Genomic DNA, 21,312 nt, shown 5'->3' on the forward strand with positions numbered 1-21,312 from the left:
ATTAATGATTCTCTCCTTTGTTTGTTTGTTTTTGGTTTGTTTGGTTTTTGTTTGTTTGTTTGTTTGTTTTGGGGGGGTTTGGTACTAGGAATCAAACTCACAGTGCTTACCACTGAGGTACATCCCCAGTCTTTCTCACTTTTTATTTTGAGACAGGGTTTTACTAAGTCGCTGAGGGTATCCCTAAGTTGCCAAGGCTGGTCAAAAACTTGTGATCCTCCTGCCTCAACCTCAAAAGTCACTGGGATTACAGGAGTGCACCATTGCACCAGGCTGATTCTCATTAATGGAATTTACCCTTGGAAATATTTGCTTCTACTTTCCACTATCCTGGCTGACTTACCAAAGGCCACTTTCCTGACTGATGTTTCTCCTGTTCCATACTATTCTATAATAATTGTCCAAGTCACACAGCTAATTAGTAGAACTTGGATTTGAACCTGGGCAGTCTGTCCCAGAGGCTACATTCTAAGCACTGAGCTATGCTGCATCAGGCCAGGAGTCTCAGATCACATCTATCACTAACACTATCTAATGACAGTATAAGTCAAGTTATGGCATAAGCCAATAGTTACAATTGTAACAGACAGCACAGGAAATTAGAGAAATGGAGGTTAAGCTGGCAGGGAAAGCTCTAAGAAGATGTGCCTGCAGCTGTATCCTACAGATAGAGGATGTCAACCGGTAAAGGGTAGGAAAGAGAATACTTAAGGAGGTAGGAAACACAATGAAGAAATGTGTCCGTCTCAGTGCCGGTGACAGCTCCCTACCTACAAGCCCCCTAATATTCCATGACTCTGACATGGGCCAGCTGCCTTCCCAGCCTCTGTGTAGCAGGCTGCAGAACTTTCACACTGCAGAGCCGTGGAGCCCTTACTGTTCCTGCCTCTGCTTCTCCTTTTCTCATCTACCCCTGAACAACCCTTTTCTTTTCTTTGCTCCTTTAAGAAATCATTTTCCTACAACTCACAAAGGAGAAAAAGCATTTTGAGATAAAACAGAGGGAAGCAGTGGTAAGTGATTTGCTCTGATTTGTTTCTATTCAACCAGGTGATTCCAAGGGACCCCAGCCAGCTTCTCAATGGGCGAGAGACATAGGCCTGGCCATGGTGCCCATACACACAGTTTTCTGTTGTCCTGATTCCCTCCGTGGCTAAAGAAGGGACATCACTTTGTCACATTCAATAACTGAATGTCACCTGACTATAAGACTGGTTTCTAGAGAAATGCTGAGAGGGAAGCAAAAAGAAAAAAACATGGTAGATGCAAGACCAGAAGACTCAATGAGCAAGGAGGGAAGTCAAGGGCACAGAGCCAACTACAACGCTCACATACCTCGTCTGGCGCAAGGGAATGGGAAGGGACACACACAGGAAAGGATCAAAGGTGTTGCTCTGTTTCAGGCAGTGGGGGCAAGTCAAGGAAGATCTGTGAGGACAAAGAACAGAGATCAGCGTGTAAACACATGGACAGTTTGGTGGCCCCTTGAAAAGTTCAACATAAAATTCCCGATGCATTTCTACTCCCAGCAATTCCACTCCAGAACTGAAAACGGGGGTTTGATCAACAGATACCTGTAAACAAATGTTCCCAATGGCCCTGCTGCTCACAAGAGCCAGGAGGTAGAAATAGCACAACTGTCCATTGACGGATAAGTGGGCAAGCAGAATGTAGCATAACCACACCGTGAAATATAACTCAGTCATAAAAAGGAATGGAGTCCTGATACAATGTGGGCGAACCTTGAGAACATGATGCTAAGTACTCAGAAAGATCTCAGAGGCAAAAGGCCACGTAATGTGTGATTCCATTTATATGAAATGTCCAGATCAGGTTAAGTCATAGAGACAGAAAGCAAATTGGTGGTCATCAGGGGTTGGGGAAGGGAGAATGGACCATGGCTGCTAACTGGGTACCAGAGGTTTATTCTGGGTGATAAAAATGTTTAGAACTACACAGAAGTAGTAGTTGCACAGTGAATGTCATGTAATGCCACTAAGTTGCACATGTTTAAACATAATTTAAAAAGAAAAGCAAAATGGTTTATTTTATAGTAAGGGACTTTCACCTCAATAAAAAAGAAAGGAAGAAAGTTTAACCACATGTAAGTGCATTAAATATGGGAAGGGACACTCTAACCCCTCTGGATCATAACAGCATGCCTGTTTTCCAACTGAAGGGATTTCAGAACCATCTTTGCCCTGGGGTCTCACCTTCCCTGTGCCCCAGGATTATAAGGGCAACGTTTTAAATATTCGGATGCCCAGGTCTACCCACAGAAGTTCTATTTCAAAGTAGGTGTGGAGGGAGCCCAGGCACCAGAATTTTAAAAGTTCCCTCGGTGCTCACCTGGAGTGGTGAGCCATGAATGCAGTCTGCTCACCTTATTGTACAGAGCAAGCGGCAACAGAGTTCAGGAAATAGCAGTAAATCATAATAGCTGACATTGAAACAGTACTTATAGGAACTGGGCATCACTCTAAGCATCAAGTACAGATTACCCCATTTATTTCCCATAAACAGTCACCATGTTACCCATTTAATGGAAGAGAAAACTGAAGCACACAGAGGTTAAATAGCTTGCCAAAGGATACACTGCTATTAAGTAACAAAGTGAGGACTCAAGTGTCCAGAGTTCATGCTCTTCATCATTCCTGAATTCTTGAGTATAAATAAGTAAGAAATTGCTTACTTCAGAGTAGATATTTATATATTTATATTATTTCAACTCTTAATTTAACACTCTCTTACTTTAACATGGATTGCTGAAAGTGAAGCACAAGTATATATTCCACACGGGTGCACCAATTTTATTTCCTTGACTGTATAATGCACCATATTATTCCAAAAGATGAGGGATTTCTGCAGTCTGTTCCTTATCCTAAAGTCTGCATTAACATCTTTGGGGATACAGAACAATGCCCTACGGATAGCCTGGCTCTGTGCTCTTTGCTCTGGACAAACTCACCTTGGTTAAGTCAGCAGTAAACCGGAGCAGGTATCAGGACCAGGCTTCCTGAATTCCTTTGCAAAGTGCTTGTCCTGCTCAATTGGTTTTCCACTGAGCAGACAAAATAGGAAAACCCAGAGGCAAGCAAGAACGCAAGCCTGGGGTTGCTACGCACGGAGAAGCTGAGCATCTGCTCACGGCTAGGTGAATCTTTTGGATGCCGGTTAACAGAACGAATACAAGTTATCAGAAGGTCAACAAATGCGTTTGGAAAACAGACCCCAGTGGTTTGGAGAATATTTTGGTTGTTTCATGAGGACTGTTTGAGGAGTGTTTTGCTTTATTTCATTTTTTCTAGTTCTGGGGGCTTGAACTCAGAATACTGTGCATGCTAGGCAAGCACTGGGCCACTGAGTTACACATCCCTGGCCCCCAGTGTTTTGTGTTCAATCTAACATTCAATCCTACTCTCTGCCTCTGGTAAACTTCCCCTTGGAGAACCATGGTAGTGTTTTGGTAAAGGCAGCATAAAAACCATAGCCAGCCAGGACTTGGCAATGCTGGGGGGTCTCCTCTGCTGTTGCCCTGGTTCCCTTCCAGTCCCCCTCCCGCTTCTCTCATCACCTACAGTGGCATAAAATTGTTCTGAACCATGTACTTTTGTCTTTGGGAAATTTCCAAATCTCCATTTCACATTTATGCAAACAAAGGAAAGAGTATTTTTTGTTGACTTCTTCATTTTTTTTTTTCAGCCTATTTCAACTAAGCTGGGCTGCATTTTTTTCCTTAGAGTAACATCATCTTAAACTGGTCCAGAGATATGACCTTTACATTGAGTCCCAAATGTGGGTCGGGGAGCAGGAAATGTGTAGTTTGCAAAAACCTCGGAATGAACTGATTTTATTTTATTCACACACTCATTCATCCTGCAGTGCTAGAGATGGAACCCAGGACCTTGCATGCGCTAACCATGCACTGTACCACTGAACTACATCCCCAGCCCCAAATCTCAGTATTTAAAGAATGAAAATATGGTATTGTTTGCAAAATGAACTACAGAAAGAATGGGAAATACACCCATTTCACCAAAGTTGAGAAATGAGGACAATCAATGTGACCAACAGATCCAACATAAGGAGAAGAAGCAATTTCACTTTTACAAAAAGCTCTGCCCACGGTAGCAGGCTATTGTAACAACCCAAATGTGGCCTGAGAGGTCCTTTTGCCCTCACTACCTCCCCCAGAGTACTTGCTATCCTGTGCTGTTATACCCTGGGCACTCTCAAAAGAAAGGGACAGAAAATCGCCACTGCTTTTCAATGTTCAGGAAACTATTACCCTATGGCATTCATTGTCCTTGTCAAATTGTTTTAAAACTATACTCTGCCTAGCTGGGCATGGTGACACACACCTGTAATCCCAGTTATATGGGAGACTGAGTAGGAGGATCACAAGTTTCAGGCCAGGCCTAGGAACTTAGTAAGACTGACTCAAAATAAAAAATAAAAAGGACTGGGGATGTAGCTCAGGGTTCGATCCCCAGTGCCAAAAATCAATTAATTAATTAATTAATTTAATTAAAAATATACTCTGCCTAAATGGGAATGTTGCCTGAAATAGGAACAACAGGTTCGATTTTCTGGAAATAAAGTCTATTAATGATAGGAAGACTATGGAACACCCACATACACGATCCCTGCTCTAGAGAAGACTCCAACATTGCACCAACTATATTTTTCCTGTAGCCCATAACCTCCAGCATTCTATTCCCTCTTCTCTCCTCCAGCCCACATCAAAAAACCAGCCCCTTAAAAAGGGTTTCAGGGGGCTGGGGGTGTAGCTCAGTGGTAGAGTGCTTGCCTAGCATATATGAAGGCCCGGGGTAGAGCCCGAGTATTTAAAAAAAAAAAAAAAAAAAGACTTGATGGAAAACGGAAAAGGGAGAACCTCAGTGTGCAGAGGCCTGTGAATTTCTCCATAATTCCACATCTATTCCCAATTTCACACAATTCCATAAGGAAGGTTGATAGCATCCTAGCCCACCCTCCTGCATGGGAACAGACAAGGAGCAGCAGGTGCCAACTGTCCAAGGCCACCAGTTGTCCCCACCCCCACTGCTGCAGAAAGTCACTTCTCAGACCTCAAAAGTCCTCACCTGGATAGGGCCTCTAATGACACTTTACTAAAGACTCTCCCGCACAAAGCGAGTATTTTTAGCGGTCACCAGTCCATTTTTAGCACCCACACCAGAAGTCTTACTCATCATCCTAAAGAAGAGAAATCTACCTAAGACACTGCTAGTCCTTAATATCTGATCAGCTCAAATGTCCCTTGCTCAGGAATCTCCCGATTCATCCACACCAAGCTGGGCACTGATGACATATACTTTAAAGCACTCTATGGAGCACTCACCAGGTAAAATTCTACAAAAGCCCTGGAGTCACCCTAGATGCCAGTATTTCCTCAGTCCCTTCACCCCACAGCCCTAAGCCCACGAGCAAGCCTTAGTGACAACATCCAAAACACAGCCCAAACCCAGCTGCCTCCTTCCATCTCCATTGCTACCTCCATGGTTCCAAGCACCCTCATCCCCACTGAGATGACTACGGCAACATCGAATCCAGCTTCCATTATCACCTCCCTCCATTGCCATAGCAACCGAGTCACCTCTTAAAATGATGAACTAGAGTACAACCTGCATTAACCTCTGCAGCAGCTTTCTGTGTCTCCCCGCCTCCTACCTGCTGGGTACTGGGGATTGAACCCAGGGATGCTCTGCCACTGAGCTGCATCCCCAGCCCTTTTTTATTTTTTATTTTTAGAGTAGGTCTTTCTAAGTTGCTGAACATCTCACTAAGTTGCTGAGGCTGGCCTCGAACTTGGTATCCTCCTGCCTCAATCTCCTAAGGAGCTGGGATTACAGGTGTGTGCCACCACACCTGGCTTCCTGTGTCCTTTGGACTGAAACCCACACATGGACTAAAACCCTTCCTTGCCCACCTCCCTGGCCCCATCTCCTGCTCTCTCACCACTTGGCAGTCACATTGGCCTTTCTACCTCTTGAACTTGCCAAGATCACTCCCCTTTGCCTTTGCCTCTGTCTGGAATGCTCTGTCCCCAGTTACTTGAATGGTGGACTCCTTTCACCCAACTCTAGGCTCAAATGTCCCTCTGAAAAGAAGCTTTGGTGATCACCTATCTAATGCTGGCTGCCTCCCCACCTCCCAAGTTACTCCCTGTCATTCTCTGAGGTTGTTGGTTGACTTGTGTATTGTCTAATGTTGCCCCAGTAGAATGTGAGCTCCATGGGAACAGGGGCTGGGTGTTGTTCACAGCGCCTAGAAGAGAACCAGGCACACAGTAGGGCACCCATAAAACATCTAGAGAATGGGAACAGCCATCCCACATATCCTCAGGATTGGTCCAAGGACCCCCTGCAGAAACCAAATTCCGCACATGCTCCTGTCCCTCACATAAAGGGAACAGTATTTGCACAGAACCTATACACATCTTCCCACACACTTTAAATCCTCTCTAGATGACTTTTCACACCTAATACAATATAAAAGTTCTACCATATCATTTAGGAAATAATGACAAGAAAAAAGTCTGTATATGTTCAATACAGATGCAAAATTTGGGGGGTGGGGGGTCCTAGGGATCAAACCCAGGGGCCTGTTACCACTGAGTGGTATTCCCATCCCTTTTTATTTATTTGTTTGTTTGTTTGTTTTACTTTGAGACAGGGTATTGCTAGGTTGCCTGGGTTGGCCTCAAATTTGTGATCCTACTACCTCAGCCTCCCAAATAGCTAGGATTACAGGCATGTACCACCACTTGGCCAGGTGTGACTTTTTTCCTAATATTTTTACCCTCAGTTGGTTGGCAATGTGAATACAGAACCCATGAATACAAAAAGTCAACTATATATATATATTCGGTTACTATTTCTCTCATGGACAAGGAGTTATAGTCCTCATGGTATTCACTGGGTCAAGCACAGCAGTAAGGACTTGAACATTTAATAGAAAGAAAAAAAGTGTATACATGGACATGAGGGGACAAGGGTAGAGAAAACAAAGTGAGAAAACAACTGGGTTCATTTATGCTACAAGGACACCAACGAATGGGACACCTCCCCCCTCCACCACAGATTCTCCCGAGTCTCCCCCTTTCCCTCCTCAATGTCTTCTTTCTCTCCCTCTATTCTTTTTTCTTCTGTCTCTTTATTTTTGTTTCTGGCAACCTCTGCTTTGGACACCTGAAGATAAGACAGATGCCTTGTCACGGCTAGGAGCTTTCAAGGTCTGCAGGCATGAAATCTGGGTTTGCTCTCTGCGTACCTCCTAGAGGGTCTCCTCACCTCTCAGGGAAGGAGCTGGTCTTCCTTCAAGCCCAGCAATGAAATTTAGGCTCATTTAGAAGGGATTTCTGTCACCCCATGTTCCAGCAACCCAGGGCAAGTCATTGCCCCTCCCCCCGTCCTCCCCCCCTCCCCCACCACACTGGTTCCTCCCTCCCTGGTTAGGCAGAGAACCTCAACTTCTCACATGCTATGAGTCTGGGGTACCTGCAAAGTGCTCTACTGGGTCTTTGGCCTTCCTAATACACAAACACCCTCCAAGATGGTGATCCTATCATATTTATCAGTGATTAAGGAATATAATTTAAATCCTAAAGCCAGTTAGTTTCTGGCAGTTTTAAGTGACCTCCTCCTGATCACATACGAAGAATACAATCCCCCAGAAGTATGGAAGCAAATCATTGTAGGTTGGAAGATTCTACAAGACTGAGCGGGTGTCACCTTGTTTAAAGAAAAGTAATTAAAAGAGGAAAAACAACAGGACAGGGACTGTCAATCCAGAAGAATCCTGAGAAAAGCTCTGCTTTGAAATGATTTATTGCAACCTCCAGAAGGGAAAAAATGTTTTAAGGTTTTGGTATCCATAATAGAAGACAAGATAGCCCAGCTTCTGTGCAATGAAAATCACAGAAAATCGCAATGAACAATCAAGGTGAGATGGAAAAGCAATGGAAAAGGAAGAATTACAAAGAAAGCAAAGGCAGGGCTCACGCTTCAGGGAATGACAGAAGACAGATGCTGGCTGTGCCACTTACTGTGACTACGTGCAAAAAGCCCCACCTCCCAGGTCACAGCACTCACCACCTGGAGTCTCACAGGATTAAATACAAAGCATATTTTACCCATATAAGTATATTTACATACACAAGAATGTATACAGCTCAATGGTAGAGCACTTGCCTAGCATGCATAAGGCCCTGGGTTCAATCCCAGCACTGCAAAATTAATATATTATATAAATGTAATAGCACAAAATATATATTATTTTATATATTCCATATATTATAAATATACATTTGTATTGTGTAATATGCTATGTATTATATCACATATATTTCCTAGATTTTATATAAATATCTGATAAATACTATTACATATAAATATAAGTTATAAACCAAATGCTGTGGTGCACACCTGTAATCTCAGCGACTCGGAAGGCTGAGGCAGGAAGATCACAAGTTCCAGGCCAGCCTAGGCAAGTTAATGAGATTCCGTTTCAAAATAAAAAATAAAAATGGCTGGGGATATAACTCAATGGTAGAGCATTTCTTGGTTCACTCCCCAGTACCAAAAAAAGTGTGTGTGTGTGTATGTGTGTGCATATTTTAAAATTATATATAAACATATACAGACTCTAAAAAAGTTGATCTCAAAGAAGTTGAGAGTCAAAAGGAGGTTACCAGAAGCTGAGAGAGTAGGAAAGAGGCAAAGATGGGGAAAGGTTGATCAGGTTGCTCAATCATCACTAAGTTACCGTTTGAGGGAGCAGCACCTCTGGGGTGCAATTGCACAGTAGGGTGACTATGGAGAATAAAAATTTGCTATATATTTCAAAAAGCTAAAATGAAGGATTTTTAAAATTTCACCATAAAGAAATGATAAATGTTTGAAGAAATATGTTTAACCTGATTTAAAGACTGCACAGTGTTCACACATATGAAAACAGGATATGGTATGCCCATTAATAAGCACGATTGGTATGTTTTATGTATCAGTTAAAAATAAAGTTTAAGGATTGATTTTTCTTTTTTGTTACCAGGGGCGCTTGACCACTGAGCCACATCCCCAGCCCTATTTTGTATTTTATTTAGAGACAGGGTCTCACTGAGTTGCTTAGCACCTCGCCGTTCCTGAGGCTGGCTTTAAACTCTTGATCCTCCTGCCTCAGCCTCCCAAGCTGCTGGGAATACAGGTGTGCGCCACCACACCTGGCCTAAGTATTGATATTTAAAAATAAATAAACACACACATGTACACGTGCACACATACACACCAGCAAGCATCTCACCCAAAGCTTTCCTATAACTAATGGTTTCCCCTAAATCCTGATCACTGTGCCCACTCCCACCTTTAAGCTTGACTCATTCTTGTTGAATCTGTTCCCTCCCCACCCACTGGCTCCTTATTCATCCTTTAGAACCCATCAACAGGCATGTTCCACTAAGACCCTGGAGGCAGGGTGGGGTCTCCTCTCTGACCTATTACAGCAATAAGTGTTGTGATACTTGAAAATAATCTGCCTGTGTTGAGTGTCTATACTTTCATTTAAAAATTCCCAAGAGCAGCACATGCTTTTTGAACTAAAAGGCTATGTAATTTATCTATTTTTATATCCTCCACAATACTGGGAACTCTTGAACTCGGAATGACTTGTTCAACTGGGCTCTCTGGCCGTAAAGAGCAAAGAGGAAGGATCTCCCCAGCTTTGGGGTGATTGCTCACTGGTGAGATCCCGGCCTCCACATTCATCCTCTATAGATTCGCCCTCTATCACCTCTTCTTCAAGGGGAGATAGAAGGCCTGGAAACTGGGAAGAAGGAAAAGAAGAAATATTGAAGGTCAGAGACAAGAGTGGTGACTAATTGGGGTTTAACATAGGAAAGAGAAGGGTTTTTATAGGGTTTTTTTTTTTTTCTTTGTAATCTCAGGGTCAAATGACCAGGGGAGAGCGGTTACCAGCAAGTCAGTTTGCTGAGCCCTGATCTTACCTGTATTGTGCTTGAAAGTGGCTTTGCACAAAACTTTGGCCTAGAGAAAGTTGGGCTGATGAGGACAAGTTCTCAGAGGGTTCATTGGCTTCTGGTGGCAGCTGAAAAGAAAGGAAGAAAGGATACAAGATGAGAGCAATCCCCAGGACCACCTGTCACATGACCACTTCGGAGATGAGACCCTTTCTCTATCCTGGGTTCATGTCATCCCTTTCTGAGCCTCAGTGGACTCTTGTGCTTCAATGCTGCCTTTAGCATCACTCAATGCTCTCCCAATCCCTCGATCTCCCCAAATCCCTAAGACAGCATGTGTATACTGGATGAGCAAGATGGAAGAACGAACCCTAGCAAACGCTCACTCATACCTGCCAGCCTCAACTCCTCCCTCAGGATGGATGGCTGGGTCTTTACCTCCATCCTGCTGGGGCCTTGATGACTAGATGCCCCTTGTACATTTCACCTGGGTGGGTGTCCATCACTCAAACACATCCACACCATATCTCTCCATTTTCCACCTACTAAACTTGCCTGTCCACATTTTCCAGCGAACCAGTTTCCTGCAGAGGAAGCAGGCTTTGAATTTTGTAATTTGATACACAGCTTCCTTCACTTCACATATATCATCAGTTCTGCCAGGTACCTCTTTGCACTCCCTTGTGTATTAGTTTCCTGTGGCTGCTATAACAAATTATCACAAACTGGTAACTTCAAACAACAAATTTATTTTCCCACAGTTCTTGTGACTGGACCTCCAAAATCAGTATCAATGGGCCAAAATCAAGATGTTGGCAGGGCCATACTCCCTTCCCGGCCCCCACACACACTCTGGGGAGAATCCACTCCTGGCTTTTTCCAACTATGGGTGACCACTAGAATTCCTTGGCTATGGCTGTGTCACTCTGGTCTTCGAGATTACCCTCTTTGAATCTCTCTTGGTTGTGTCTTCCCACTGCTTTCCCCTCTACATGTCTCCAATCACTGTCTTTTTTATTAGAATACTTAATATTGCATTAAAGGTCAATCTGGATAATCCAGGTTAATCACTCCCATCTCAACATCCTTAACTTAATCACATCTGCAGAGTCTTTACCATATAAAATAAGATTATAGAATGGAGATATTTGTATCTGGTATCATTGGGCATCATTTTGTAGCTATCTGACCTTGGGGCTTCTGCCTGCCCCAATGCCACCAACTTCCTCTGGACTCCTACCATTCCTGATATGAATTACCCCAAGCTCCTAGTTTCCCTAAATTTATTTTTAACCTCTTGTATAATTACTCCCTACAACACGTGAGACACAATTATTTATTAAAGCCATGCTATGCAAAAATCACTGAAAGATCTGTCCCTAAGGGCAATCCCATAATCAAAACCACCCCTACTCTTAAGCTAATTGTTTAAGATATAATATTAACCTATAAGAGCATCCATAAGGCCACCATAAAAGATGCCCTAGATCAGTGTAACTCAACTTTTCATCAGAGCTCCCCTCGAGGAGTCTTTTTAGACTTTTTTCCTAAACACCCCCACCCTGAAACCAGGAAATCACAGGTAAACTGTGCATGTGCCTATTTACTGTATGAATATCTGAGCATCATTTTTGGTGCTCTGGGGCCTTCAGTGCTTGTGGGATATCATCCCCCATAGAGAAGGAACATTCATTAGCAGAACCTTCAGGCAGCGAGCAGCAGAGGAAGCCCTGGGTGGAATTTGAGATGACTGTTGAAGGATTTTCGAAAGCTAAGGATGAAGGAATACATGTGAAATACCTGGGGTAAAGTGGGCTGATGTGCACAATTCACTTCAAAGTGCATCAGAAAATTAGCTAGAAAAGAAAGATAAGCAGATGAGTAAATGTGTTTTAAAGTTGACTTAGTAAAATGTAAATTGGAGGTTCCGTGTGGTAGGTGTGAGTGTTCACTGTATAATTAATCCAACATTTCCATGTTATGAAATTTTTCATAATAAACTATTGGAACGAATAAGTGACAAACACTCAGGACAGTCGTTGTTATTTGTCCCAATATTTCATTGTGGTCAGTTTGACTAAAATACAGGATGTGCAAAGGGAAGTAGAAAACAGCTAAAGAATGAGTCTGGTGCCACATTGGGTGAGGTCTTCAATGCCTGAGATAGACTGCGCACCTACTTCAGTAAAGAGTGAAGACCCAGTTCAAGAATACTGACTCAAAATCGGGGCATCATGGTGCATGCCTAGAGTCTCAGTGACTCAGGAGACTGAGGCAGGAGGACCACCAAGTTTGAGATCAAACTTGGCAAAGCTCTACGCAACTCAGTGAGACCCTATATCAAAATAAAAAATAAAAAGGGCAGGGGATGTAGCTCAGTGGTAAAGTACCCCCGGGGTTCAATCCCCAGTACCAAAAAAGTAATATAAACTCAGAAGTCAGAATACTGGATTCAAAATCCCTGCACTGGTACTTGACTCTTAAGAGTTACTCAACATCTCCGATCCACTTAAAAGTTACTCTTATTTGCTCCATTGAGTCCATTTTCTGTTGCTCTAACAAAGTACCCAAGGTTGGATGGTTTATAAAGAATTGGGGTTTATTTAGCTCATAGTTCTAGAAGCTGGTATGTCTGAAAGTATAGCATTATCCTCTGGTAAGGGCCTTCTTGCCATATCAAAACACGATGAAGGGAATTCCGAGGTCTTTTACTCACTTGGGTCATTCTTCCTCTTTTTCTAAAGCCATAAATACCATCATGAGGACCCACCCTCATGACCTCATCTAATCTTTATTACCTTCCAAAGGCCCAACTTCCAAATCCACTAACATATGAATTTGTGGATTGTTCCAACACATGAACTTTTGGGAAACACAGACCACACCAACTTTCCAACTGTAAGAAAAGGATCATGGGGGCTGGAGAGATAGCTCAGTCGGTAGAGTGCTTGCCTTGTAAGCACAAGGCCCTGGGTTCGATCCCCAGCACTCAAAAAAAAAAAAAAAAGGAAAAAGAAAAGGATCATGATAACCAATCTGACAGGCCTGTTTTGAGGATTTAAAGAATATATATTTTTTATTTACATATATTATTTAGGTTATACACACACACACACACACACACACAGTGTACGAGGTGGCTGTAACAATGTGGAGTCTCTGATGGTTTTAAATACATACTTGGAGAGATGCTTTAACTTGACAGCCATTCCCAGGCAAACAGGAAGCTCAGGGTACAGGTAACAACCAGGTGATCTAGAGCAGGAGCCATGAAGAGGAAAGGAAGGGGTGGATTCAACACACCCTGTGTGCCCAGCTCATAACCCAGCACCTGAGCAGAGGGAGGAGGAAGCGGGTAAACTTGAGCGGCTCCAGGGTTGCAATCCAGCACCCCATGGGGAACATCAGTTTCGATAATGGAAGTAGGAAAGTCAAAAGGAGAAGCAGGCTTGGGAAGGACACGTGGAGTTTGAGGGTCACTTAACACCCAGATAGAGATGTCAAACAGATGAAGGCCCCTGGACCAGCAGGGACACTGTGATGTTTGGGCTGCCTGGGACTCTCTCCTCCTCCTCCTTCAGTTGTAGTACCCCTCTTGGGACCCTGAATCTAGTCCCTGGGTGAGGAAGGTTCTTCTATCAGGGATCCTGCTCACATAGGAACAGAATCTACAACCCAAGAACTGGTGAGCTGTTCCTGCCCTGAGCGTGAATCATGGGTAAAGTGACCAGAGGGCTGAACACGTTCCCTCTAGCAGTTGGGTCCAGGCAGGAGAGCAGAGAGCAGTTTCTGCTACTGAGACACCCTCACTGTCCCTGAGCAGTCTGATTCTTGACTACTTCCAGCCTGTTTTTCAGCCTTCTGCTTGTTCCTTCTTGACCATCTCTTAAGTTCCCTCCTTGAGTCAGCTCAAGTGGGCTGAATTCTTTACAACCAAAAAGCTCAAAATATCACAGGATGCTCCTTCACAGGTGACAACATAAGTCATCGGGAATAGCTATGGATGGGATCAGCAGGGATTGGGTCTGGAAAGAAAATCCTGAGCAAGGCCAGGTGAGAGGCAGCACAAAGTCACCCATGAAGCATGGACTACGAGGTCATGTACATGGCTCTGCAGCCAAGTGACCCTGGGCATCTCTCAAAGCTTCATTCTACACCTACAAGAAATAGCTCTCCCTCAACATCAAGCAGCTCTGTGACACTCAAGAGATAGCATGTGCCTTTTGCCTAGCACACTGTAGATGCTTAATATGTGTTAGCTTGCCGGCTCTCTCCCCAACTGCATCACCTCCTTTATTCTACAAAAATGGCATTTTCTGGAAAACAAATGGCCACAAAGATTTCTGATGTATTGGTGTTGATAGGGTAGTAAAAATATACCCTTTTCGGAGGATGAAAACATTTGAGAAATGTTAAAGTAATGGAAAAGAAAGGGGTCCTTATGTTTTCTATTTCAGTTACAAATAAATCTAGCTATATGGCTTTCCTATGTCCTCAAAACAAAAATAACTTCAAAAAGAAAAGATCATTCAGAGTTACACAGAGCACGCCAGCTTTCCTTCTCCAAAAGGGAAAATGAAGTTTCATGCCAAATAATCCCAACAGCTCTGCTCTCTAACTTCAAGCAAATACAGTTAGGCTTCCTCGGGCAGCCCTATTTCCAGAGAGCAAATTTCAGAACAGGCTTTGACATGACCACAAGACAGAGAAAAAGATGCTTTCTGGTTTCACTGGGTCAAAGTAAGGACTGGGTAAGCTCCTCTCTCTGACCACAGCCACACCCTGGTCCTGCCTGGGAATGCCATGCTCCTAATATGCAGGGCCCACTAAGGGACAGAAAGCAGCAGATGTGATCCAGGACAGTGAGCCAGAGGGGCTGAGGGTCTGGAATCACGCTGAGCAGTTGGCAGGCTGGTCAGATAGGAGTCTAGATTCCAAGTACAAAGCAGGGGAGTGACATAATTCAATTTCCTTTCTGAGAAGATCTGGCTGCATTATAGAGAATATAGTAGGGGGACATATTAGAGTTGGGGGCTGGAGGTATGGCTCAGAGCACTTGCCTAGCAAGCATCAGAGTTCAATCCCTAGCACCTCCTTCATCCCAAAATAAGGAGGAGGTTGGAAGACCAAATAGGTCTGCTTTTACTAGAAGTCCTGAAGTTATGGAAAGGAATTGTTGGCATGCCCTCTTGGCTTAAATAAACTCAACAATATCTTAAGGACAGTTTTGGGATGGTGCACCAGTTAGGAACAGAGGTTCTAGGGCAGGGCTTCTCAACTGGTGGGGGAGGAGATTTTGCCCCCTTCCGGGGATATATTTGACAATGTCTGGAGGTATATTTTTGGTTATCACAACTGGGGATTACCACTGGCATCTAGTAGGTAGGGACATTACAAATGCTACAACCCATCAGCCACACACCCCACCAAAGATTTATCTGACCTAAAATGTAAAAAGTGCTGAGGTTAAGAAACCCTTGTATGGTGCTGCATTTCCTAGATTCAGGTCCTTCCTGGCTCTCCCATTTATTAGCTATGTAACTTAGGCAGGTTACTTAACCTCTCCGTGATCTTCTTAAGCCCAGTGACTTTTCCTGTTACCAAGGACAGAAGAAGAAAAATGAAAGGGAATTTGGAAGTCTGTTCCTATAGTTTGGATCTAGAATATCCTTCAAAGTCCTGTGCATTAAAGGCTTGGTCCCCAGCTTATTGCTATTAGGAGGTGGAGGACCCTTTAAGAAGAGGGCCCTAGTGGGAGGCCTTAGGTCACTGAGGGCATGCCCTCAAAGGGGACTATGGGAATCCAGCATCTTCTTATCTCCCTTTACCTTCCTGGCCACCATGCAGCAAACAGTTTATTCCACCACATGCTCCCAGCTGCTTCTCCACAGGCACGAAAGCAATGGGTCTACCTGCCCATGGATTGAAACCTCCAAAACTATGAGCCAAAATAAAACTTTCCTCTTTATAAATTGATTATCTCAGATGTTTTGTTACAGTAACAGGAAGTTAACACAGCTGACTTCCCCACCTACTTTCTAGGTAGAAAGAACACTCTCGAATAGCCATTGGGAGGGGAGTGGGGAAACAGGATAAAAGAGGTACCACCTGTCCCAAAGTCTCCTCTTTCCCCTAAGTAGAGAACTAAGAAGACGTGAGACACAGCTTTAAGAAAACGGATTCAATGCAATGGATTTGGAATAGATGGATCCAGGTTCAATTCTATTTCCACCAAGTATAGGTGACCCTGGGCAACTTACTTAACCTAAATCTCTATTAACTGTAGCGTTATCCTTATAAATATTAAAGCATGATAACTATTTAATTCAAAAGTCTACTGATTATCTACTATGTGCCGGGTAGTAATGTCACAAAAAGCACCAAGTAAGACTTCTGGCATAGAAAGAACAGTGTATTTATATATACATATGCACATGTATAAATATGTATATATAATTCTGATTTCAAAATGTTTGTTATTGTTATGGTTTAGGTGTGAGGTGTCCCCCAAAAGCTCATGTGTGAAACAATGCAAGACAGTTTGGAGGAGAAATGATTGGGTATGAGAGCTTTAACCCAAACAGTGAATTAATCCCCTGATGGGTTTAACTGAGTGGTAACTGAGGGCGGGTAGGGTGTGGCTGGAGGAGCTGGGTCACTGGGAGCACGCCTTTGGGGTATATTATATCTAGCAAGTAGAATCTCTCTCTGCTTCCCCATCATCATATGAACCACTTCCCTCCACCATACTCTTCTGTCATGATGTGCAGCCCATGAAGTGGAGCCTGCTGTCTATGGACTAAAACCTTTGAAACTGTGAGCCCCAAAATAAATTTTTCCTCCTCTAAAATTGCTATGGTCAGACTTTTAGTCACAGTAGTGAAAAAGCTGACTAATACAGCTATGAACTTACAGAATCTACAAGGTAGTGGACATATGTTTATCTGTTAAGCATTCTATTCTTTGAGGAGAAAAAAGTTGTGATCCTATAAAAGCCCTCCTTGGCCCACATTCACCCCCACAGGCATGTGACCCAAGTGTGCTCATTCAGAATATCCCATTCTTCTGGCCACATGCCCAGAAATGGCCCTGGAAACCAAGCTGGGGCAATCCACTCTTCCCTGGGCTTTCTCCGGAATCCCAGGCTCTAAAGATTATCTGAGCCTTGCAGAAGAGCTATGGAGGCAGAGCCAGTGTGAGACTGAAGCCAGAGACAAGATAGGGTGAGCCAAAGACCTGGTACATTGTCTGAGTCCTCGGAGCCAGTCCTACCTGAAGCCACTTGAACCCTTGGACTTGCAGGTGATGGTGATAAAAGGCGACAAATGCCTTTCCTTAAGTTGGATAAAGTTACATTTCTATCATTTGCAACTAAAAGAGTTTGAATAAGATAAACAGAAAATCATTGTAAATAAAAGAAAAATCACCCATAACCCATAACCCACAGAAACTACCATTAACCTTGGAGTATGTGTTTCTCCTAGGCTTTGTTGGGGTAATTATTGGCTATGTTTTTGGAGGTTGGAGGTCACTAGGGTGATTATTTTTTAAAACAACAGAATTTTAAGATAGATTCTCTTGAGTTAGACTCTTGATTCTGCCCCCTTTGACTGGGTGACTTTGAGAAAGTGACCCAACCTCTCAAATACAGGGGATATACATAAATGACCAAGTTGCACAAGGACATTTTATTTAGTACTTATTTATTATGTATTGAGGACTGAACCCAGGGGCACTCTACCCCTGAGCAATATCCTCAGTCCTTTTTATTTTTAGGCAGGGTCTCACTAAGTTGCTGAGGCTGAACTTTCTATCCTCCTGCCTCAGGCTCCCAAGTTGCTGGGATTACAGGCACAAGCGGCCATACCAGACACACCTTAACATTTAAAAGAAAAACTCAGAAAAAGAATAGTTACCTATGTGCACAAGTTTTAAAAAGAATAAAAGCCTGAGTTCCCTGGGCCCTTCATTCTTTATTAATCCAAAATGATGGTCTCTAAGCAAATGATGAAGGGATGGGAAACTGGGGCTGAACCATCAAAATGCTTTCTGTGATTTTTAAATTATTCAAGAGAGGGTTAGGAATCAAATGTCCAGATTTAAAGCAAAACAAAGCAAAATTAATAAAGCAGTTCTCCTAGCTATATCTGGATCAGTCATGTAATATGTACTGGATTAGTTGCCACAGCTCGTGAAACATCTTTTTAAATGACAGCAGATTATTCAAGACTTTTTAATTTTTTTCTGGCACCAGGAATTGAATCCAAAGACACTTAATGACTAAGCCACATCCACAGTCCATTTTTGAATTTTTTTATTTTGAGACAGGGTCTCTTTGAGTTGCTTAGGGCCTTGCTGAGTTGCTGAGACTGTCTTTGAACTTGTGATCCTCCTGCCTCAGCCTCCCAAGCTGCTGAGATTACAAGTGTGCACATTCAAGAATATTGTTACGCGCAGTGCATCCTGGGTCGGCGCAGCCATGGCGGCTCATGTCCTTTCCGCCTGTGTCCGCCGCCTGCCTGCGGCCTTCGCACAGCTGCCCCAGGTCCCCGCACTGGCCCTGGCCCTGCTGCTCAGCACCGTTTTGTGCCCCGCAGGGAACCAACGAGACCTGGACTACACAGCCAGCCTTAGTGCTCTCGCAGGTTCCAGAGAGTTACACAGTTGTGCCGCCAGTATAGTGACGCACCTCCTTTGACGTTAGAGGGAATCAAGGACCGTGTTTTGTGTGTCTTGAAACTCTATGACAAGATTGATCCAGAAAAGCTTTCCATTTTATGAAAGACCTGGGCTTAGACAGTTTGGACCAAGCAGAGATTATCATGTCCATGGAAGATGAATTTGGGTTTGAAATTCCTGATATAGATGCAGAAAAGTTAATGTGTCCACAAGAAATTGTTGATTACATTGCAGGTAAGAAGGATGTATATGTATATAAAGTATCAGACCCCTTTTCCTCACCAAGAGAGGATTCAGATGATCCTGGTGAGTGTGTGGAAGTGAGAACCCATTCTGGCGTCACCACTGACTTTGACAGAGCAGTTCTCCTGGACTTGTATTTAACTTCTCTAAGTGTACTGCCCTTTGAAAATAAATCTATAATAAAAAATAAAAATAAAAAATAAAAAAAAGAATATTGTTACAATAACTTTGCTCACTCATGATTTAACTTCACTCACTTTTACTTAAGTGAAAAATAAAGGGATAGCTCTAAAGCACAAGCCATTATTGATCTTTATTTAGCAAAGTCCATAAAGAACATAGCTGATGTATCAATTAACTGTGGCTATTATAAATTAGTGTAATGCTTTCCTCCTCCCAAAGGTCTGAGGTTTCATCAAAACTCCAAATGCTAAAGGCACATGTGTAAACCTCATCCATCCTGCATCTTCAGAAAAAAAGGTTAGGAACTGCTGCCCAGTGGGATATGTAATCGAGAAAGCAATGGTAGAATTGAAATGGCAAATGAGGAATGGCGCTCAGCCTCCAGACGAATGTGAAGAATATAGACCAAAAACATATTCTTTTCATTTCAAATTAAGTTCAAAATGAAACCCTACACACTACCTCACTGGGCTTAGGGAGGATGAGAAATACTGCAACAGGAAGAAATGCCTTGTCTAAAACAAACAAGAGCTCCAAGAAGGAAGCAGAGAACAGCACTGTGTATACAGCAGCCAGAACATGCAGGAATCCACATTGAATAAACATTCAAAGTGGGGTGGGTGGGGAGAAGAAAAAAAATTCTGTGCAATGATTTGATTAGCAAGTGACCAACCTTCTCAGACACCAGCCCTCGGGACGAGCCCTCCAAGTCCTCATGGACACGATCAAGCAACCAGAGCAGGAATTCCAGGGCGTCATGTTGAGAATTACCTTGGAACTGAGAGCCATACTTGGAAACAGCATTCTGAAAGGGAATCAAACAGAGTTCATTTCAAACCTTGATTCAACCAAATGAATGTCCTAGAAGCACCAAGCTATTGAGTGCTCATCTTTCAGCCTTGACCTGAGATGACAACTTGCAAACAACCCTGGGGTAGAACTGTTCTTGGCTGCCAACACTGCTCCAAAGTGGTATGAGGGTCTTGGTACAGAAGGCCCCTTCCCAGGAAGGACCACTAATGTGTCCTATGCCTTGAAAACCCAGTGTTGTCTCTGTTAGAGGATTTGGATCTGATGGGCTTCTGTGCTCCCTGAAGCTCTGGTCCTTTGATTATTGGGGTCCCACACTCTGCTGGCCTTCCCTCCATGGTTCTATTCCCATGCTGTCACAGGCAAACATCCTTCCCACCCTGCTTTCTCCTTCTGATTTCACACTAACATCATTCATTCCCATCGCTCCCGCTAGTTCTTGCGTGGGAATGACCACACCTGCAGCAAAGCTGACTCTCAAAGACCCACTGTATATAGTTCCTTTACTGCCTCTTTCAAATATGGATGAAAATTTAAGAACACAAAGTTCTCTTTCTGTGGTTTGATCAGTAAAAGATTGATCCAACCCTCTAGTCCTTTAATAAATTTGTCCTGAATGCTGCTCACATGCCTGGCACTATTCTAAGGACTAAGTCACAATGAACGAGACTGACAAGACCTCCTGCCCTGGTGATCCTCACATTCCCTGCCCCTTGTTCACTGTCCTTCTCTTAAACTGTGTAACAATTCTGTCATTCTCTGTGTAAATGCACATTCCAGTTTTTGAAAAGTGTATTTCAAAGGGTGATGGATGTACATACTAAGAATAAAGAATTCAAAATATAAAGAAGAACACTAATGAAAAGTGTTCCTTCTACTGGAACACTACTGTTCTCTATCCCTAATGACCCTCGCCAGCAGGTAGCCACTCCCAGCTCCTGAAGCATCTTTCTAGGGATTTCTGTTCTGCATGTACAAGCATCCAAGCAACTTAGTGTAAGCAAGTCTCACACATGCACATGCACAGTGCAGTATAGCTGTTTGTCCCACTCTTAGAATGCAGAGCCTCCAGGTTCATACCAAACAGGTCTGTCATCTGCTTATGCCTGCCAAAGGGGCCAGTCTGAGCAAGGCGAGGGACCAGGACAATCCTCACCACTGCCACATGACCTGAGCATTTCCTTTGCTCTTTCTTTTAATCTTCCCTTGAGACTTAAAGGAAACTTTAGGTTGAGATGAAGCAAAATTCAAGATCTAATTAACTGAAATGCTGGTTCTGAGTCTTTTATTCTGATCACATTAGTTTGGATTCTTCCCTAAGCTTTCCTATACTTAGATTCTCAAGGGCCTAAGTCCCAAAGTAGGGCTGTCCGATTTAGCAAATCAAAAAAGACATAGGGACT

General features: G+C 43.3%; 1 protein-coding gene across 5 annotated transcripts in view; it reads right to left on the minus strand.

Annotated features, from left to right (window-relative positions):
• The window catches only part of Usp43 (ubiquitin specific peptidase 43), a 67,852-nt gene that overhangs the window by 40,868 nt on the left and 5,672 nt on the right, over positions 1–21,312 (minus strand). For 4 of the 5 annotated variants that reach the window (XM_047546702.1, XM_047546699.1, XM_047546701.1 and 1 more), the window contains exons 2-4: positions 19,773–19,904; positions 10,022–10,122; positions 1,336–1,428 (exon numbers count right to left, since the gene is read on the minus strand). In XM_047546702.1, the coding sequence (XP_047402658.1) occupies positions 1,336–1,428; positions 10,022–10,122; positions 19,773–19,904 (326 nt within the window). Of the gene's footprint in view, positions 1–1,335; positions 1,429–10,021; positions 10,123–11,794; positions 11,851–19,772; positions 19,905–21,312 lie in introns of those variants that run through there. The other variant, XM_047546703.1, reaches the window with a different exon arrangement.

This window comes from Sciurus carolinensis, chromosome 3 (assembly GCF_902686445.1).
Source record: "Sciurus carolinensis chromosome 3, mSciCar1.2, whole genome shotgun sequence".
Taxonomy (NCBI): domain Eukaryota; kingdom Metazoa; phylum Chordata; class Mammalia; order Rodentia; family Sciuridae; genus Sciurus; species Sciurus carolinensis.